Source organism: Pseudorca crassidens, chromosome 7 (genome assembly GCF_039906515.1).
Source record: "Pseudorca crassidens isolate mPseCra1 chromosome 7, mPseCra1.hap1, whole genome shotgun sequence".
NCBI lineage: Eukaryota > Metazoa > Chordata > Mammalia > Artiodactyla > Delphinidae > Pseudorca > Pseudorca crassidens.
In genome coordinates, this window is record NC_090302.1 from 31,618,865 (window position 1) to 31,636,094 (window position 17,230).

The 17,230-nt window shown below is 38.0% G+C and overlaps 1 protein-coding gene across 2 annotated transcripts in view; it reads right to left on the reverse strand.

Annotated features, from left to right (window-relative positions):
- TMEFF1 (transmembrane protein with EGF like and two follistatin like domains 1) overlaps window positions 1-17,230 on the reverse strand; it is a 92,680-nt gene that overhangs the window by 24,578 nt on the left and 50,872 nt on the right. For both annotated transcript variants that reach the window (XM_067743805.1, XM_067743806.1), the window contains exons 6-7: window positions 4,417-4,565; window positions 2,168-2,233 (exon numbers count right to left, since the gene is read on the reverse strand). In XM_067743805.1, the coding sequence (XP_067599906.1) occupies window positions 2,168-2,233; window positions 4,417-4,565 (215 nt within the window). The remainder of the gene's footprint in view (window positions 1-2,167; window positions 2,234-4,416; window positions 4,566-17,230) is intronic.

Here is a 17,230-nt window from a genome sequence, read left to right on the forward strand (position 1 = left end):
TACGCTCCAACCAAAAACGGATTCCTTATCATTCTCCAATACATTCTCTATCACAATGTTTGTCTGCATCCATACCTCTACTCATGCTCTTCCATCCTCCTTAAACACCCTTTTGACCTCTGTTCAAATCCTAACCATCCTTCAAGGTTCAGCTCAAATTCCGCCTCTCTCATGAGTTTCTCAGATCTTCACCAACCCCCACCAAATAGTAATCTCTTCTTTTCTGAGTTCTCACTGCACTTTTCAACAGCACTACATTTATGACAATAACCCATTTCTACTTTGTTAGAATTAGGTTATATTCATTTCTTATTGTATCACAAGCTATTTAAAGATGGATGTCATGTATTAGATATCTTTCTATCCACCAATAATTCCTAGTAAAATAACCAGTATAAAGTAGGCACTTAGGAAATTATATCTGCTGAGTATGATAATTTCATTTGCATTATAGACAAATTCTTATGTGCAAAGAATGTTCAGTATCTCAGAAATGGCTTAGGCACTAAATTATCCCTGTAATTTTATCAAAGGCAGACAAGTATTTTGGGTATACACAATTCCCCAAATTGCCTTAAGTAGGAGCTTCTAACTACTGAAAAAGAGCCTTCCTATTCTGGTCATGTACTATCAGTATAAAGAATAAAACTAGCACCGATCTATTATGTCTCCTATGAGAATACAGAGACTTCTTATTTTAAATATAGCACTTTGTATCAACAGAGGAAACTGATATGTCAGGGGCTCATGGGATATAACTGATTCAAGTGACAGAAATAACAAATTATTCAAAGATAATAACAGCTACCATTTCTTGCACACTTATGAGTATGTCAGATACTATTCAAAGCACTTGACACGCATTATCTCATTTAACTTTTATGACACTCCATGAAATAGGGCCTGTTATTCTCATTTTATATATTTTTTAGAAATTAGGCATAAAAGGTAGATCACACATCTTTAAAAAATTGTCCATTAGTATAACCAAATGTGTAGAAGATGCACACATGGAAAAGCAATTATACAGAAGCCTTGGTCTAGGATCCCAAGATGGAGACCTGCTTTGGTTCACTAGATATAACCTCACTGAGCCTCAATGTTCCCACTGGTCCTTACCCTTCAGAGTAGTTGTAAGAATCAAATGAAATAATGAATATGAAAATGAGGAGTGAAAGAGCACTGGACCTGCAGTCAAAGGACCTAAGAATCTGACCTTTACTATATGTAAGACTTTGTACAAATAAACCCTACAGCTTCTTTGAGCTGCATCCATTCTTTTGACAAGTGTGGAGCATCCATGTAAGTACCAGACATTCTGCTAAGTGTTAGGAATCCCAAAGTGAACATGAGAGATACAGTCTCCTGTCCTCACAGAACTCATAGCCTAGAGGGGGACACAGATGAGTAGAACAGACAGTTATACTTAGAGTAGGTTAAGGGGTTGGAGAGGGGAGTATGCAGGAGAGGCACCTAATCTAGATTTAAGGGTCAAGGGATAGTTCCCAAAAGGAAATGACTTCTACAGTGAGACTGGAAAGATGAATATTAGGCAAAGAAGAGTTCCAGGCAGAAGGAACAAGGTTCAAAGACCCATGCACAGAGGGTAAGTGTTAACAGTAGATTCTAGAGAGGTAAAAAGGATTTTACAAGCAAATATGAGAGAACTTTCTATATAATTTCTTACAACTGCATGTGAATCTATAATTATCTCAATAAAAATTTCCACTTAGGACTTCCCTGGTGGCACAGTGGTTGAGAGTCCGCCTGCCGATGCAGGGGACATGGGTTCGTGGCCCGGTCTGGGAAGATCCCAAATGCCGTGGAGCGGCTGGGCCCATGAGCCATGGCCGCTGAGCCTGCGCGTCTGGAGCCTGTGCTCCGCAACGGGAGAGGCCACAACAGTGAGAGGCCCGCGTACCGCAAAAAAAACAAAAACAAAAACAAAAACAAAAACAAAAATTTCAATTAAAAAAAAGCATATGTGAAAGTACTCTGTAAACTGAAAGGTACCTTAACTGTTTCAGTATTATTACTAATATTCAACTGTATATTGCTACAGAGAGCAAAGTTAGAAACGTCCTTATAATGGAAATAGAACTACTAAGGACAGCTAGTGACCATATTTCAGTAGTTGGCCAAAATTTGGGAAATTGTGATTCAGTACCTTTCACATCTGGTCGATATTGTAGTCCATCATCTTTCTTTCCCAACAAACTAGTGTCATCTGTGTCTGTAAGAGAAAAGTTTTCAAATTAAGATACATATGATGTTTAAGTCACACCACGAAACTCCTAAACATTCCAAATGCTCCAGGTCCTTCCCAACTCTCTCCACTTATCCTGCTCACATTTTCTACCACTCTCTTGATCTATTGTGCCACTTCTATCTCAGCCTCAAGGCATCCCAGATATAAACGCACTCTGCGTGATGAACAGTCTAACTTCAGTCAGACTTCAGCTCAAATATCATCTCCTTAAAAAGTCTTCCCTGAAAAAACAAAAGTCTTCCCTGTGCTAACTGAAATAACACATACCCTGAAGAGAAAGGATTAGTCCTTTCTCCAAGGGACAATGGTCTCAAGATTTACCTTCTCCCACCAGTTTCCCTGGAAAAATATCAGATTAAGATAAACGTGGAACCTCAACTGTGTTATCAGACAAAATTTACTATAAAAATGACCGCTGACTGATTAATTGTAGTAGGACAGGAAGACTGTACATGAACCATAAACACCTGTTGAGAAGCACAAGCTTCAGCTTCCCAGTACTAGCGGGTGTGGGGGTGGGGTTGGGGGGAGGAATACTCAGGTGTAAATGGGTACCAAGACAAAAATTAAGGACCAGTGGGCTTCCCTGGTGGCGCAGTGGTTGAGAGTCCCCCTGCCAATGCAAGGGACACGGGTTCGTGCCCCGGTCCGGGAAGATCCCACATGCCGCGGAGCAGCTGGGCCCGTGAGCCATGGCCGCTGAGCCTGCGCGTCCGGAGCCTGTGCTCCGCAACGGGAGAGGCCACAACAGTGAGAGGCCCGCGTACCGCAAAAAAAACAAAAAAAAAAAAAATTAAGTACCAGCTACTCCAAACTCACTTCTAAATCGGCATGAGTTTCAATTAACAAAATCCTCAAACGACCAACTGTTCTGAATTTGAAATTCCAGATAGTACCATTCAATCACGTACCAGTTCCTCAGAAAAGACATTCTCTCTCTAAGCTACTCTTTAACCTACCTACACTCTAAATGCCACCCCATGAAAGAAAAGCAAACCATACTACTTCTTCCACCTATAAGGGGTCCCTATCAGCAGTTTCCTGTACCATGTGCACACCTGACCCCCACGTAGCAACCCTATGATGAGCTTCTTGGGAATTCTTCGGTAGCTTAGACCACAGATATTGCAATCAGTTGTTCAGTATTTCACAAATAGCTTGCTATCAGTATAAAGTAGCAAACTTTGGCTTGCAACTTTCTTCCCTTAGCTCAGATAAAAACATATCCCTTTAATAAGTCCAAAAAAGGGACGGGGCTTAGAGGGAGGGTGGGTTAGACCTCGTAAGCAGGAAAGATGCACAATCCTAGGCCATGAGAATGTGTGGGGCCCTTGTTTGTTACTAGGAAATGATATATTATTTCAGCCCATGTGTGTATTACTGAGGAAGAAGGTTGAAAAACTGTGCCTTTAGTGACTGGATACTTCTAGTAGGAAAAGAAACCAAAATTCATTCTTAGTTGGTATCATGGCTTCTAAATGATGGCAAGAAGAGAAAAAGAATTTTAAACTGAAGGTAATAATTTTTCCTTACACTCTATAAATTCACGCCAAAATCTCTAACAGTATATAATATGTAGGAGCAAAAACTACAGAGAAAATGTGAAAACAAAGTAAACTATTATTCTCTAGAAAAAAAGATGAAAAAAAATATGGTTGGGACTTTCCTGGCGGGCCAGTAGTTATGACCCTGTGCTGCCACTGCAAGGAGCACGGGTTTGATCCCTAGTCCAGGAACTAAGATCCCACATGACACATGGCGCAGCCAAAGAAAAAAACATGGTAATACTTATAGTTTTACTATAATTAAAATAAGCTAATTCTTAAGCAACTAAAATCATTACAAATTTGAGACAACTTTCAAGAACTATAAATATATCTACAAGTCCATGTTAGGATCAGCTTAGTAACTAAATAAGTAAACCAAGACCATTGTTTGTATCTTGAGATAATGAAAATAAGTGGGGAAAAAAAGCTAAGTTAGTAACAGAACAAAGAAATTCTAAAATATATAGTAATAAAAAAATAAAGCATCAAAGATTTCTCATTTTCCAAATTTGGAACACTACCAAAATGTACAAATAAGACTGCAGACATGTGATATTCAATATTAAAGACAGGTCTCTAGATAAGTAGAATGAATTTTACCTGTGCAATGACCAAGATGCCTTATATCAATTTGTTCTTGTTTTATACAAGATGCTTCTCGAACAAAACAGGGATTGTTATAGGAACTCCCATCAGAAGCACACACAGGATTAAAACTGTATCCACTGCAATCTATATTACATACACACCTGTTGGAAAAAAACAAAAATTACCTATATTTTACAACAAAAGTATTTCACAATGCTGTAACAGCAAAAATGAGCAATTCTTTTTTTTTTTTTTTTTTTTTTACTTTTTAACTTTTTTATTGAGGTATAGTTGGTTTACAGTATTACATTAATTTCAGGTGTACAACACAGTGATTCAATATTTTTAGAGATTATTCTCCATTTAAAGTTATTATACAATATTGGCTATATTCCCGGTGCTGTACAATATAACCTTGTAGCTTATTTATCTTATACATAGTAGTTTGTAAGCAATTCTCTTTTTCTGCTTTCTGTAACAGAAGTCAATACATTGTTTTAAGTCACTGATAAAAGTTTAATAAGCAAAGTGACTGCTCAGCTAACAATTTCTTTCAGGTGAGAATTTAGAGATAATTTCATCCAGATATTATTAATCCAGTGGTTTCTCTAAAATTTTCATATCTAAAGATAATAATCAAGGAATGTCAAATGTCAACAACATTAGTTAGAAAGCAACATGGTATAGCAGAAAGGACACAGAATTATAAGTCAAATGTCATGAATCGGGCTTCCTTGGTGGCGCAGTGGTTAAGAATCCACCTGCCAATGCAGGGGACATGGGTTCAAGCCCTGGTCTCGGAAGATCCCACATGCCACGGAGCAACTAAGCCCGTGTGCCACAACTACTGAGCCTGCATTCTAGAGCCCACGAGTCACAACTACTGAAGCCTGCGCACCTAGCGCCCGTGCTCCGCAACAAGAGAAGCCACTGCAATGAGAAGCCCGTGCACTGCAACCAAGAGTAGCCCCCGCTCTCCACAACTAGAGAAAGCCTGCGCACAGCAACAAAGACACAATGCAGCCAAAAATAAAAATAAATAAAATAAATAAATTTATTTAAAAAGTCATGAATCTAAATCCTAGCCCAACTAATAACCAGATTTGTGTCCATATTCTCCTTCTAAGTCTTAGTTTACTGATCTGTAAAACAGAGGTAACAATATATGTAACCTTACCAAATAATTGGAAAGATTAAAAAACATAATAGATATAAAACATGTAAAATAGAAGACCCTCAAAATTGTTTCCTAGCTGCACATCCACCTGTAAAACTGAGTGTCCACTTAACACTGAGACTGCATTATAGAGAAGGCCAAGAAAGTCCAAGGTATCGTCACTCCTCTCAAGGACAGTAAAATCTAACTGGGAATATAAAAATAAAAAACACAGAGACTCTCCTGCTTCCAGCAACATGGTGAACTCAGAACCTGTACTAATCCTCCTAATGAAAACAACAAAAAATACTGGACGAAATATTTCAAAACGTCCTCAAATGCATTCATAAGTTGTCAAGAAAGCAAGGAATTTTAAGACAAAAGTTATATGAAGACAGGAATAGAGAAAGGTCAGTTAAGTTTACTAAAGCTGATTTTCACCTTGAAGGCATTTACCAAACTAGGTAAATCAATTATCAATTTTTTGGTTTTGTAGGCCTCTGAGAACAGAAGATGAATAATACTGACCTACCTAAGTTAGAGAGTCTAAAGACCCTAGAGAAAAGCATGAGGGTAGAGTATAAATGAGATGCCATATTCCAAGGGGACTGTTTTAAAGGAAAACAATACTCTGCTGTGGTTTACACAGCATTGAAGAGAGGGGGGAAAAAACATCTCCCCAAGAATTCAAAAGTATAAGCCAGCCCTCACATGAGTAATTACGACTTAAAATACTCCTTGGGTGTTCTGAAAAACCTCAAGTCCAGCATTTATTTTAAGAGTCAAAGACTGGAAGGGGCCCTAGACAACTGACAAAAGTAAATGCAATCCTCTCTGTAGAAACCCAACTTTATTATCCTAGACCTCAAACATTTCCAAGATACAGTTCTGAGCAAAACAAGTATATCACACACATGCTCACTCACTCTCATACCCACAAGAGACGAGGAAATAAAACACCATGGGCAGAGCAAGCTGATATGAAAAAGAAACAAAGAGAACTTCTAATAAATAAAGAATGCACTGTTAGAAATAAAAAATTCATGGGCAGATTTAACAGGAGATTAGATAAACTAAAGGTGACTCCGTGAACTGGAAGACAGGTCAGAGGAAACTACTCAGACCATGGCAGAGTCAAAGAGACAGAACATATGAAAAAAAAATTAAGAGACATGGAAGACAGAGTCACAAGAGCTAATAAAAATCTGACTGGAGTTCCAGATGAGTTAAAAGAATAAGGTGGGGGCAATATTCTCAGCAATTTCTCAAACTTTCTAAAACTAAAGAAAGATACTAATCTAAATAACCAAGAAGCTTAATAAATTCTAAACAGGATTATTAAAAAGGAATCCAGACAGTGAAATATCACAGTGGAATTTCTGTAACAACAGCAACAAAATAATATTTTAAAAGCAGCCAGAAAGAAGAGAAAAATTACATTCAAAGAAGCAACAAGAGAGACAGGTGTCTTCAAAAGCAATACTGAAGCCAAATTGTTTATTTATAGCCAAAAGACAGTGAAATAATACCTGCAATGTGCTGGGATAAAATAGAATTCTATGTAAAAGATCTATCTTTCATGGTTAAGTGTAAAATAAAAATAATTTGGAAGAAGTAAAAATTTAGAGTTTGTCACCTGCCAACTGTCAATAAGGGAAATTATAAAGGCAGTAGAAAAATGATCCTACAAGTAAGATCTGAGATGCAAACATAAATGAAGAACAAAAGTGTAAATATATAGGTAATATTAACAAAATACTGACAATATAAAATAATGACAACAATGCTAGGTGCTGCTAAATTTTTTTAAAAACAGTAAATTAAAATATTGATAGCATACAAATTGGGAGGGACTGAAATTACAGTATTTTAAGAAGAGCAAAGATATTGATGAATTTTGGACTGCGATAAGTTGAATAAGCATGTTAATGCTAAGGTTACCACCAAAAGGAGTATGTATAACACTGAAACTAATAGAGAAAAAAAATTCAAAAGAATGCAAGAAAGGAGAAACGAACAGAAAGCAAGACAAAAGTACAAAATAAGATTTTTTAAAAATCAAAGTACATCAGTATTTATTTTATATATATATATATTTTTTAATTCTTACCCTTTATTTATTTATTTATTTTGGCCATGCCACAGGGCTTGTGGAATCTTAGTTCCCCAACCAGTGATTGAACCTAGGCCCAAGGCAGTGAAAGCGCCAAGTTCTAACCACTGGACCACCAGGGAATTCCCTATAATATATTTAAGTGAACTAAACTTTCTAGTTAAAATACAAAGATAGTTAGGCTGGATAAAAATACAAAAGCCAGCTACATGCTGCTTGAAAGGTACATATTCAACTGTAATGATATGGGTAGTTGCCAGGGGCTGGGGGAGGGGGGAATGGGGGGGTTACTGTTTAATAGATATAGTTTCAGTTTTACAAGATTAAAAGAGTTTTGGAGATGGATGGTGGTGATGATAGCACAACATTATGAATATATTTAATACCACTGGACAGCACACTTAAAAATAGTTAAGATGGTTAATTTTATTATGTGTATTGTACCAAAATAAAAGAATTGTGAGAGATATATCATACCTGGAATGGAAGAAACCTAGTATGGCTATATATCTTGGCTATATATCTATATATATGTCAAACATAAGAGACTTCAGGGCAGAAAAGATTTATGAGCAAGAAGATCCCTCATAATAAAAAATTTTATTCACCAGGAAGATATAATTCTAAATATTTTTAAACAGCCTCAAAATCTATAAAGCAAAAACTGATAAAATCACAGTGAGAAACAGCCAAATCTACCACAGTAGATTTGAACGTGCATCTCTCTGTAACTCATATATCAAGCAGATAAAATATCAGTAAAACTGAAATAACTAGAGATGAAAGGACATAATGCTGGGATTTTCTTTAAAATACTTCCCCCAAAAAAGGTGGAGGGAGGGCTTCCCTGGTGGCGCAGCGGTTGAGAGTCCGCCTGCCGATGCAGGGAACACGGGTTCGTGCCCCGGTCCGGGAGGATCCCAAATGCCGTGGAGCGGCTGGGCCCATGAGCCATGGCCGCTAAGCCTGTGCGTCCAGAGCCTGTGCTCCACAACGGGAGAGGCCACAACAGTGAGAGGCCCGCGTACCACAAAAAAAGGAAAAAAAAAAAGGTGGAGGGAAAAAGAGATAAAACAAAATTGGATTTTTTACACTAACTGAAACTGAGTGATGGGTATATGGGGAGGGGTCCACTTTATTTTTTTCTCCTCTTCTACATGTTTGAAGATTTCGTTAATTCCTGGTGAATTAAAGACCTAAATGTGAAAGGCAAAACTACAAAAGACTTAGAAGATCAAACATAAGAGACCAATAAATTTAACTTTGAAATAAAGAACACCTCACAAAGAGAATAAAAACGACAATCTGCAAACAAACAAAAAAACTACAGCCCATGTAACCAGCAAATAATCAGTATCCAGAATACATATAAAAATTAATTTAGGGCTTCCCTGGTGGCACGGTGGTTGAGAGTCTGCCTGCCGATGCAGAGGACGCGGGTTCGTGCCCCGGTCCGGGAAGATCCCACATGCCGCAGAGTGGCTGGGCCCATGAGCCATGGCCGCTGAGCCTGCGCGTCTGGAGCCTGTGCTCCGCAATGGGAGAGGCCACAACAGTGAGAGGCCCACGTACCGCAAAAAAAAAAAAAAAAAAATTAATTTAAAAAATGACATAGAACTTGGAAGCATATAAAAACAATATATGTAAAAAGGTGTTCAATCTGCTCAATAATCAAAAAAATGTAAATTTAAACCACAATGAGATACCATCACATTCACTAAACAGCAAAAATTAAGAGAACAATACCAAGTGTTTACAAGAATGAGGAGCAAAGGGAATTCTTATCCTCTGCTGAAGGGAGAACTTACTGGTACAACCACTTTGGAAAACAGGCATTACCAGGAAAAGCTAGACATGCACATGCCCAATAATTCCACTCCTGAGTAAGGCCCTTGAAAATCTCTTACACATGTGCACCAGAAGACATGCATATGTTCACAGAGCATTATTCATGAGAACAGAAGACTGGAAACAATCCAAATGTCCATCAACATTAAAATGGACTATGAAAGGATGTGGAAACGTTAAGCAACTGAATTCAACTAAGCAACTATGAGCATTAACATGAATAAATCTTAAAAACATAATGCTGAGCAAAAGAAGATACACATAGTATGATTCCACTTATATAAAACTCAAAATCAAACAAAAGCCAAGTAATATATTATTAGGAGGGTTATCATGTGATAAAACTATAAGGAAAGCAAAGGAATGATTTCCCCAAAATGCAATAGAGTGGGTGGATCAAAGAAAGATGCAGTTGAGGAGGGTCACAGGGCTGGGGGCAGCTCTAAAGTATTGACAATACCCTATATTTCTTGGCTTGGAAGGCAGGAGTCACAATTTGTTTCATTTTTGCACATTAAACTAAATGTGTAAGTTTTTCATAAACTTTTCAATATATGCTCTGTTTCACAATTTAAAAATTAAGGCACCATAAAAAAACTTTAAATTCATAAGAATATTTACTAACAAGTCAAAAATGGCTTTTACATTTTTAAAGGGGTGGAGAGGGAGAATATGTGACAGAGACCATATGTGACCCCCAAAATGTAAAATATTTACCATCTGGTCCTTTATAGAAAAATTTTGCCGACTCCAGGTTTAAGGAATAAATGGTGGCCAATGGAAGAAAGTATTACAGAACAGTTTCAGGGATGAGAAAAGGCTGAGCAACAAAGGCAAGATCCCGAACCAATCTAGTAAGGAGAAACGAGTGACTCAGAAGAGGGCACTACAGCTCAACAGGAACCTCCTTGATCACGTGTAGAAAAGGTCCACGTAAGACCAAGAGCTGTGAGAACAACCATTGCTAATGTTTTCAATAGCACGTGACAAAAGAAAATGAAACCACCATCTCAAGGAACGTCCAGCTCAGTGAAACAGTGAGGAGAGGAGGACAGTATTAGACCCTAGAGGCTGCTGACACTACTGACTACAGCGGTTCCCCGTGTCTGCAGACTGGCAACGGCAGCAGAGGGCAGGATGCTCAAGCACAGGAGTGTGCACTAAAATGGAAAGAAATCGCTTCAGCAAACACGTCAAATTCAAAACATTTAACAACCATTTACTCTGCACCTACTGTGCAGGGATAGTCACATTTGCCTCTTTAATCATGACAACAAATTAAGAACAGGGAAGCTGAATATGAAAGACATTAAAAACCCTTAGATCACAAATCTAATGAGTGACTGAGATGGTGTTCTCCCTGCTCATCACAGTTGTCACATAAAACAGACATCTCAGCAAGGAAAGTGACAGATGAAAGGAGATAAGTAGTTATTTTCCACACTTATATCATGAAAAATCTTTTCACTAAATTGGTCTTGCTTTTCTCTCAAACACACCAGGAACACTCCTGCCTCAGGGCTTCCCCTCTTCCCGGAACACTTTTCCCTCAAACATCCACTCGGTTTGATCCCTCACCTTTTTCAAGTTTTATCTCAAAATATTAAATGAACAGCCAAAAGTTAAATCACTAAGCATCCATTTAAGAAATTAGAAAAAGAGCAATGGAATAAATCCAGTGAAAACAAAAAAAGAAGGGGAAAAATATAGATGACACGGATATGGATACAGATTTATAGATACATCTAAACAGAAATAGAAAACAAAGTTACAACAGAGAAGATCAATAAAGCCAAAAGCTGGTCCTTTGAAAAGACTTTCAAATCAACAAAGCAGGATGAGAGAAAAAACAGTATCTGGACTTAAAAAGACTACAGATTATGGTTTAAAAGATAATAAAAGTTTATTGTAAACAACTTTATGCCAGCAAATTTGAAAACTTTGGTGAAATGAATAGCCTTTAAAAAATATTAACTATTAAATTTGACCAAAAAAGAAATAGAGGCTGAATGGTACTAAAATCATTAAAGAAATCAGTTTAAAAAATGTCCCTCAAAGACAGCATCAGATCCAGGTGTTTTTTTAAAAAGAGTTCATGAACACATTCATTCCAGTCATTCAATAAATAGACATTTCTATTCTTACACAAAATCATCCAGAGAATAGAAAGAACACTTACTAATTCATTTTATAAGGCCATATGACCCCCAAAACAAGTTAAAGTAACAGATTAAAACTCACTGAATAAAAATGAATAAAAGAAAACCTCATACTTATAGCAGATAGAATACCAATAATGCAAGCCACAAAAACATACTGCAATCATAAAACAAAAATAGGATGCTATGAAAAAAGAGCACCATGAGAACAAAAACGAGCTCTTAGAAATTGAAAAGTACAGGAGAAATGACAAATTCAAAAAAACAGCAAAAATTTTTCTAAATAGAAAATAGGAGAGAAAAGAAAATTAAAGGACTAGTCCAGAATGTCCAGCATCCAAATAACAGAAATACCAGAAATAGAAAAGAGAGGAAAGGAAGTCATCAAAGAACTAACTGAAGAAAATTTCTCAAATCAGAAGTCAGTAAGATTCTAGGAACTGTGAAATTTCGTTATACTGAGGACCAAAAAGAGATTCTACATGCTTCAATAGAGAGGAAACAAATCATATACAAAGGACCATGAATCAGAGTGGTTTCAGACTTCAACTGGAAGCTAGAAGCCAACAGAGCAATGCTTTCACAATTCTGAGGGAAAATTATCTGCCACCTAGAATTATGCACTCACCAAGTCATAAGTCAAGTATTAGGTGTAGGATAAAAACACCTTAAATATAAGGTCTCACCTTGTACCCTTTCTCAAGAACCTACTGAAAGATATACTATAATGGAAGAGTAAAACAAAAAAGTTAAAGGTAAAAAAAGCAAGAAACAGGATATCCTATGTAGGAGAGAGGTAAAGGAATTTCTAGGATGATGCTTGTGGTATAACAAAAAATATGTTTAGTCTTTGTCCCCTGCTCCTGGCAGAGCTCCTAAAACCCTTGGAACTTTGACAAGAGTCTTTTGTATGCTAATGAGATGACTCAGCTCTTTCCTTAATTCTAAGTCATTTTAGCAAATTATAGAACCTTAAGCGAGGTCTTAGGAACCTCCAGATTCATAGTATCCTGGGCAGAAGTGCAGGGAACCTCATTTGCAGCTGGTGTCTAAAACGGGGGCAATTTGTGAGTCTAAGCCCTTACCCTGTGGGGTCTGTGCTGACTCCAAGAAGTGCATAAATGAAATGAATTGTAGGACACCCAGTTGGTGAAGGAGAAATGGAGAACTGATTGTTGTTGGAAAAGACACAACATTGAAGGAAGATTCCAAGATGACAGCTATATTAAGAGGGCAACCAGTCCACATTGAATTTTTTTGTTTTGTTTTAATTTTTGGCTGCGTTGGGTCTTCACTGCTGCGCACGGGCTTTCTCTAGTTGCGGTGAGTGGGGGCTACTCTTCATTGCAGTGCGCGGGCTTCTCATTGCAGTGGCTTCTCTTGTTGCAGAGCACGGGGCTCTAGGCACGCGGGCTTCAGTAGTTGCGGCACAGGGGCTCAGTAGTTGCGGCACGCGGGCACTAGAGCGCAGGTTCAGTAGTTGTGGCGCACGGGCTTAGTTGCTCCATGGCATGTGGGATCTTCCCGGACCAGAGATCAAACCCATGTCCTCTGCATTGGCAGGCAGATTCTTAACCACTGAGCCACCAGGGAGTTCCCCACACTGAAATATTGATAATTTCACTCTGTGGACAGTTGTATTGCTAGATGCCATTACCAAGATGCCTACTGCCCTCTTTTTAGCCAGAGAAGAGAATGCCTAGGTAAGCCTGGCTCAGATTCTTAATTGTACTTGCCTTGATGAAGTTCCTGCTCTCCCCTTCATGTCAACTACCTGAACCAAACGAGCACACTCATTTAACTGACGTGCTCCTGAGAGCTGGAGGTCAGCTACAGTGAGACTGGAAGTAGAAAACACAGAGCAGTCCACTCTCTGACCACATTTCTGCCAATCATCCATACCTGGTGACATGAGAATCCTACCAGATGTCTCAACTATGAGCCCTATGACATTCCCCGTAACACTCAGGGCCTTGCCCACCCACTTCCCCAGAAGGGAATCTTGTAAACCAGGAAGCCAAAAGTCAGACTCTGACACAGACTGTTCAATGTGTCTTTTTCCGTAAGCCTTCATCTAACAGTGCCAGCTAAGTCAACACTCGGTACTGTGAATTTGGCAATATTCTATTTTGTACCCTAGATGTGAGGTATATAGATGTAGTATTCTCTAAATTGCATGTGTATGTTTTAAACACATTTGTATGCAAAATGTACATTTTACAAAAAAAGTTTTAAATAAAGAGTAGAGCAGTATGTATAGTGCACTGCCATTAGTTTAAAAAAAGGAAAGAAAGAGAATTCGTGTACATACATGCTTGTACATGCAAAAAATACCTCTGGGAGATTAAGAAACAGATCACAGTGACTGCCTCTAGTGAAGACAATTGGGTAGCTGAGGATCAGGGGTGGGGTGGGAAACAGACCTTTTACTGTAAAGCCTTTCAAAGCTTTTGAATTTCTAACACTATGAATTTCAAAGGCATGAATGCATACATACATACATGAATAAATTCAATGACTTCTCTGATTTAGCTCTAGGATTTTGGCAAATCACAACTCTGAGTCTTTAATAATAGTGATAATACCTCAAACACTGGTGACAGAATCAAATAAGCTTTTGTAAAAAGCCCTTTGAAATAATTAAATACTATGTATATCTGAAAGGTATTATTATTGAAAAATATCTATCCTGTCTCTTCCTTTCCCCTTACTGTGCATAGAAAGTGTCATTCCTTCTCCATATGGTAAGTTTTATTTAGCAGTTAGGAAAACACTGGCTTCAACTAATTCATGTGACGTTATTTAGATTTCATAAACACCTAACGAAGACTGCAACAAGTTCACCTGCTACAAATTCCTCACAATACTACTAGTCCTTTTCACACATGTTAAACCCTCACAACGCACCTTTGTGTGGCTCTAAGTGAACAGGAAAGCCCTGTGTGAACTGCCACGAGTTCAGCAAGACCTATAGAGGGACCCTAAGATACCCAACCTTATGGCAAGTTCATCCAACATAGAAACCAGCAAAACAAAGTTCCTGTACTCAGGGAGCCCACAATCTGTTAGTGATCCCAACAGTATAAGTGCTATGTGGAGGTTGTTTTTCTCAAGACCAAGGGAGGAACACAGAGTTAGTCACCTAACTCATAGGGACTGCAGAAACAGCAAGGGAGGCTGCTAGGAAGAGGTGCTGAAGTCATACTTCATCCAAGCTGGAAGGAAGAGTAGGAATTAAACAAGTAGGTATACAGGGGTGGGACTTCAGGCAGACAGAATAACAGAGGCAAATCATCAAAGAGTAACAGAGCATCCAGCAAACTGCAGGAGGTCATGGGGATACTGTGTTCTGCATTTCTGGACAAATGAGCCTGTCATTATTAACATCTGGGTTATACTTGGTATAAAATAACGTTTAATAGTGTTTATTTCCTGTTATCAGAGCCTAATGGACAACATACAATTATTTTCCCATTATAATCTAAGGGGCCTTGGTAGAAATTTATTAAACCTAAATAGTTTTAAAAGTCTAGATTCCAAATATCCAGAGTCAGGCAATGTTAAATGATGAAAATTATTGTCATCTCTGATTAGGAGGAAAGCAGAAGCGCAGAGTAGATAACGGTAGAAAAGTACTCCTTTGGTTGTTCTTTTTTTTTAAAAGTATATGCAACTTCCAGAAAGGAGGATGTTAATGGAGACGACAGATGTACAGCATTACTCTCTCTGTTTAAACAACAACAAAAAAATTTCATTCCACGTTCTGAGGGAGAGACTCATCAGACTGACAGTGGCCAGCAACTGTGTCCAAGCAGAAAATGGTACCATAAATGACAAAGATGTCCAACAGGTGAATTAACTGGTTCTCAACGTTGTCTGTCATACTGCACACCTACATGATTCTTTCTCTGAGCAACTCTGACAGCTTACATCACTCAGGGGAAAAGGGAACCAGCATCTCCAAAATGACTGACATCAAAGAGGTAGAAGAGCAGGGACAATTTCCATAAAGCACACGGCAGACGAAGTTCAAAGGAATAATTGGAGGTTTTTTATAACTCGCCTGTACTGACATCATGCCAGATGATTTTACAGACTATTCAAATCGTTCATGGCAGGGATTTAGGTCAGGTATATAAAAGGTCTACCTGGCTGAAGGCGTTCTATGATTATCTGGTCCCACTGTCCAGACAAACAGCTGAGGGCTATCTTGCAGCAATAACCTCAGCCTTGGACAGGTTAGAAATATTGTTTAGATAAAGAGGGGGTGTGGTTGCTACGATTATGTAGTTTAAGAAATACAATTTTCTGTAAAGCAGGTATTGCTTCCAAGTTTTAAGACTAAGCAGAAAAAAAAAAAGACTAAGCAGAAAGTCTAGCCACTGTATGTCACAACGGTCGCAGTGGCCTACTGAAACCTCACCCATGTGGGAGTCAAATTTCTTGGAACCTCAACTACCTCGCTCTAGGTATAAATTCAAAAGGTAAGCATCAATGAAGATAGCCATCACAAACCCATGCAAAGCCCCACGATGCCATTAGAGAGACACAGTGTGCTTCGGGAAGAAAGAGGAAAAAAGCCTCTCACAAGCAAAAATAATTTAAATTATAAATAAAATAGCCACTGAGCAGACAAGAGAGACAAAATTCATGCAATATCTGACGTTCATACACTCCACGAAGAACCTATTTACTCTGATTTTACATTTAGAATGTATTCCTACATTAGATATAGTTTCTATAAGCATACTGTTTCCTATTTCAGGGAAGCAGAGAGGCAATTAATAAGTTGGAGTCATCTACAGTCAGAATCACTGACAAGGCATACTGACAGCACTCAGATGCAACAGCGAAGAGCCTGGCATGGGAGAAGAAAAATCAATTTTATGAAACAATGTAGAACCCAAAACACAAAGCAGAATGGAGCCTTTAGTAGGCGTGAAACAGCTACCACTAAAAACATCAGTGGCCTCTGAGAAGATCATCGTATTACACACGTGTGTGCACAACAGAATGGATAAATCTCTTGTCATGAGACCTGTGTTCTGGTTCTGCTGCTTGATCACAGCCATTCAGCTTCTTCCGAGCTCAGCTCCCCCAGTAAAATCAGGATAATACTCCCTTGCCCTACCCACTGGACAGACTGCCATAAAGAGCTGAAAAAATAATCTATATAACAGCATTTGAAAAATGTAACGAACTATACAATATATGACTCTAAGAATATGTTAGAATATGTTTTGTATACTGTTTAAGACAATATATTTAAATCAATTTCTATTTAAATGGCTAAATAAAAAACTACACTTCTCTTAATAGCAGAAAATTAACTTACATGGTACCATTTATCCCCTCCCCCAAATAGTCAGGTTTTTTTCCTACTATTAGCAAGAAGAAAAGAAAGAGTTGTAAAGCAAGAGAAAGATTTTAGCATCTGAAAAAGGATAGATTATATATATACGTATAACTGAATCACTTTGCCGTACACCTGAAACTAACACAACATTGTACATCAACCATACTTCAATAAAAAAAGAAATTTTAAAAAAT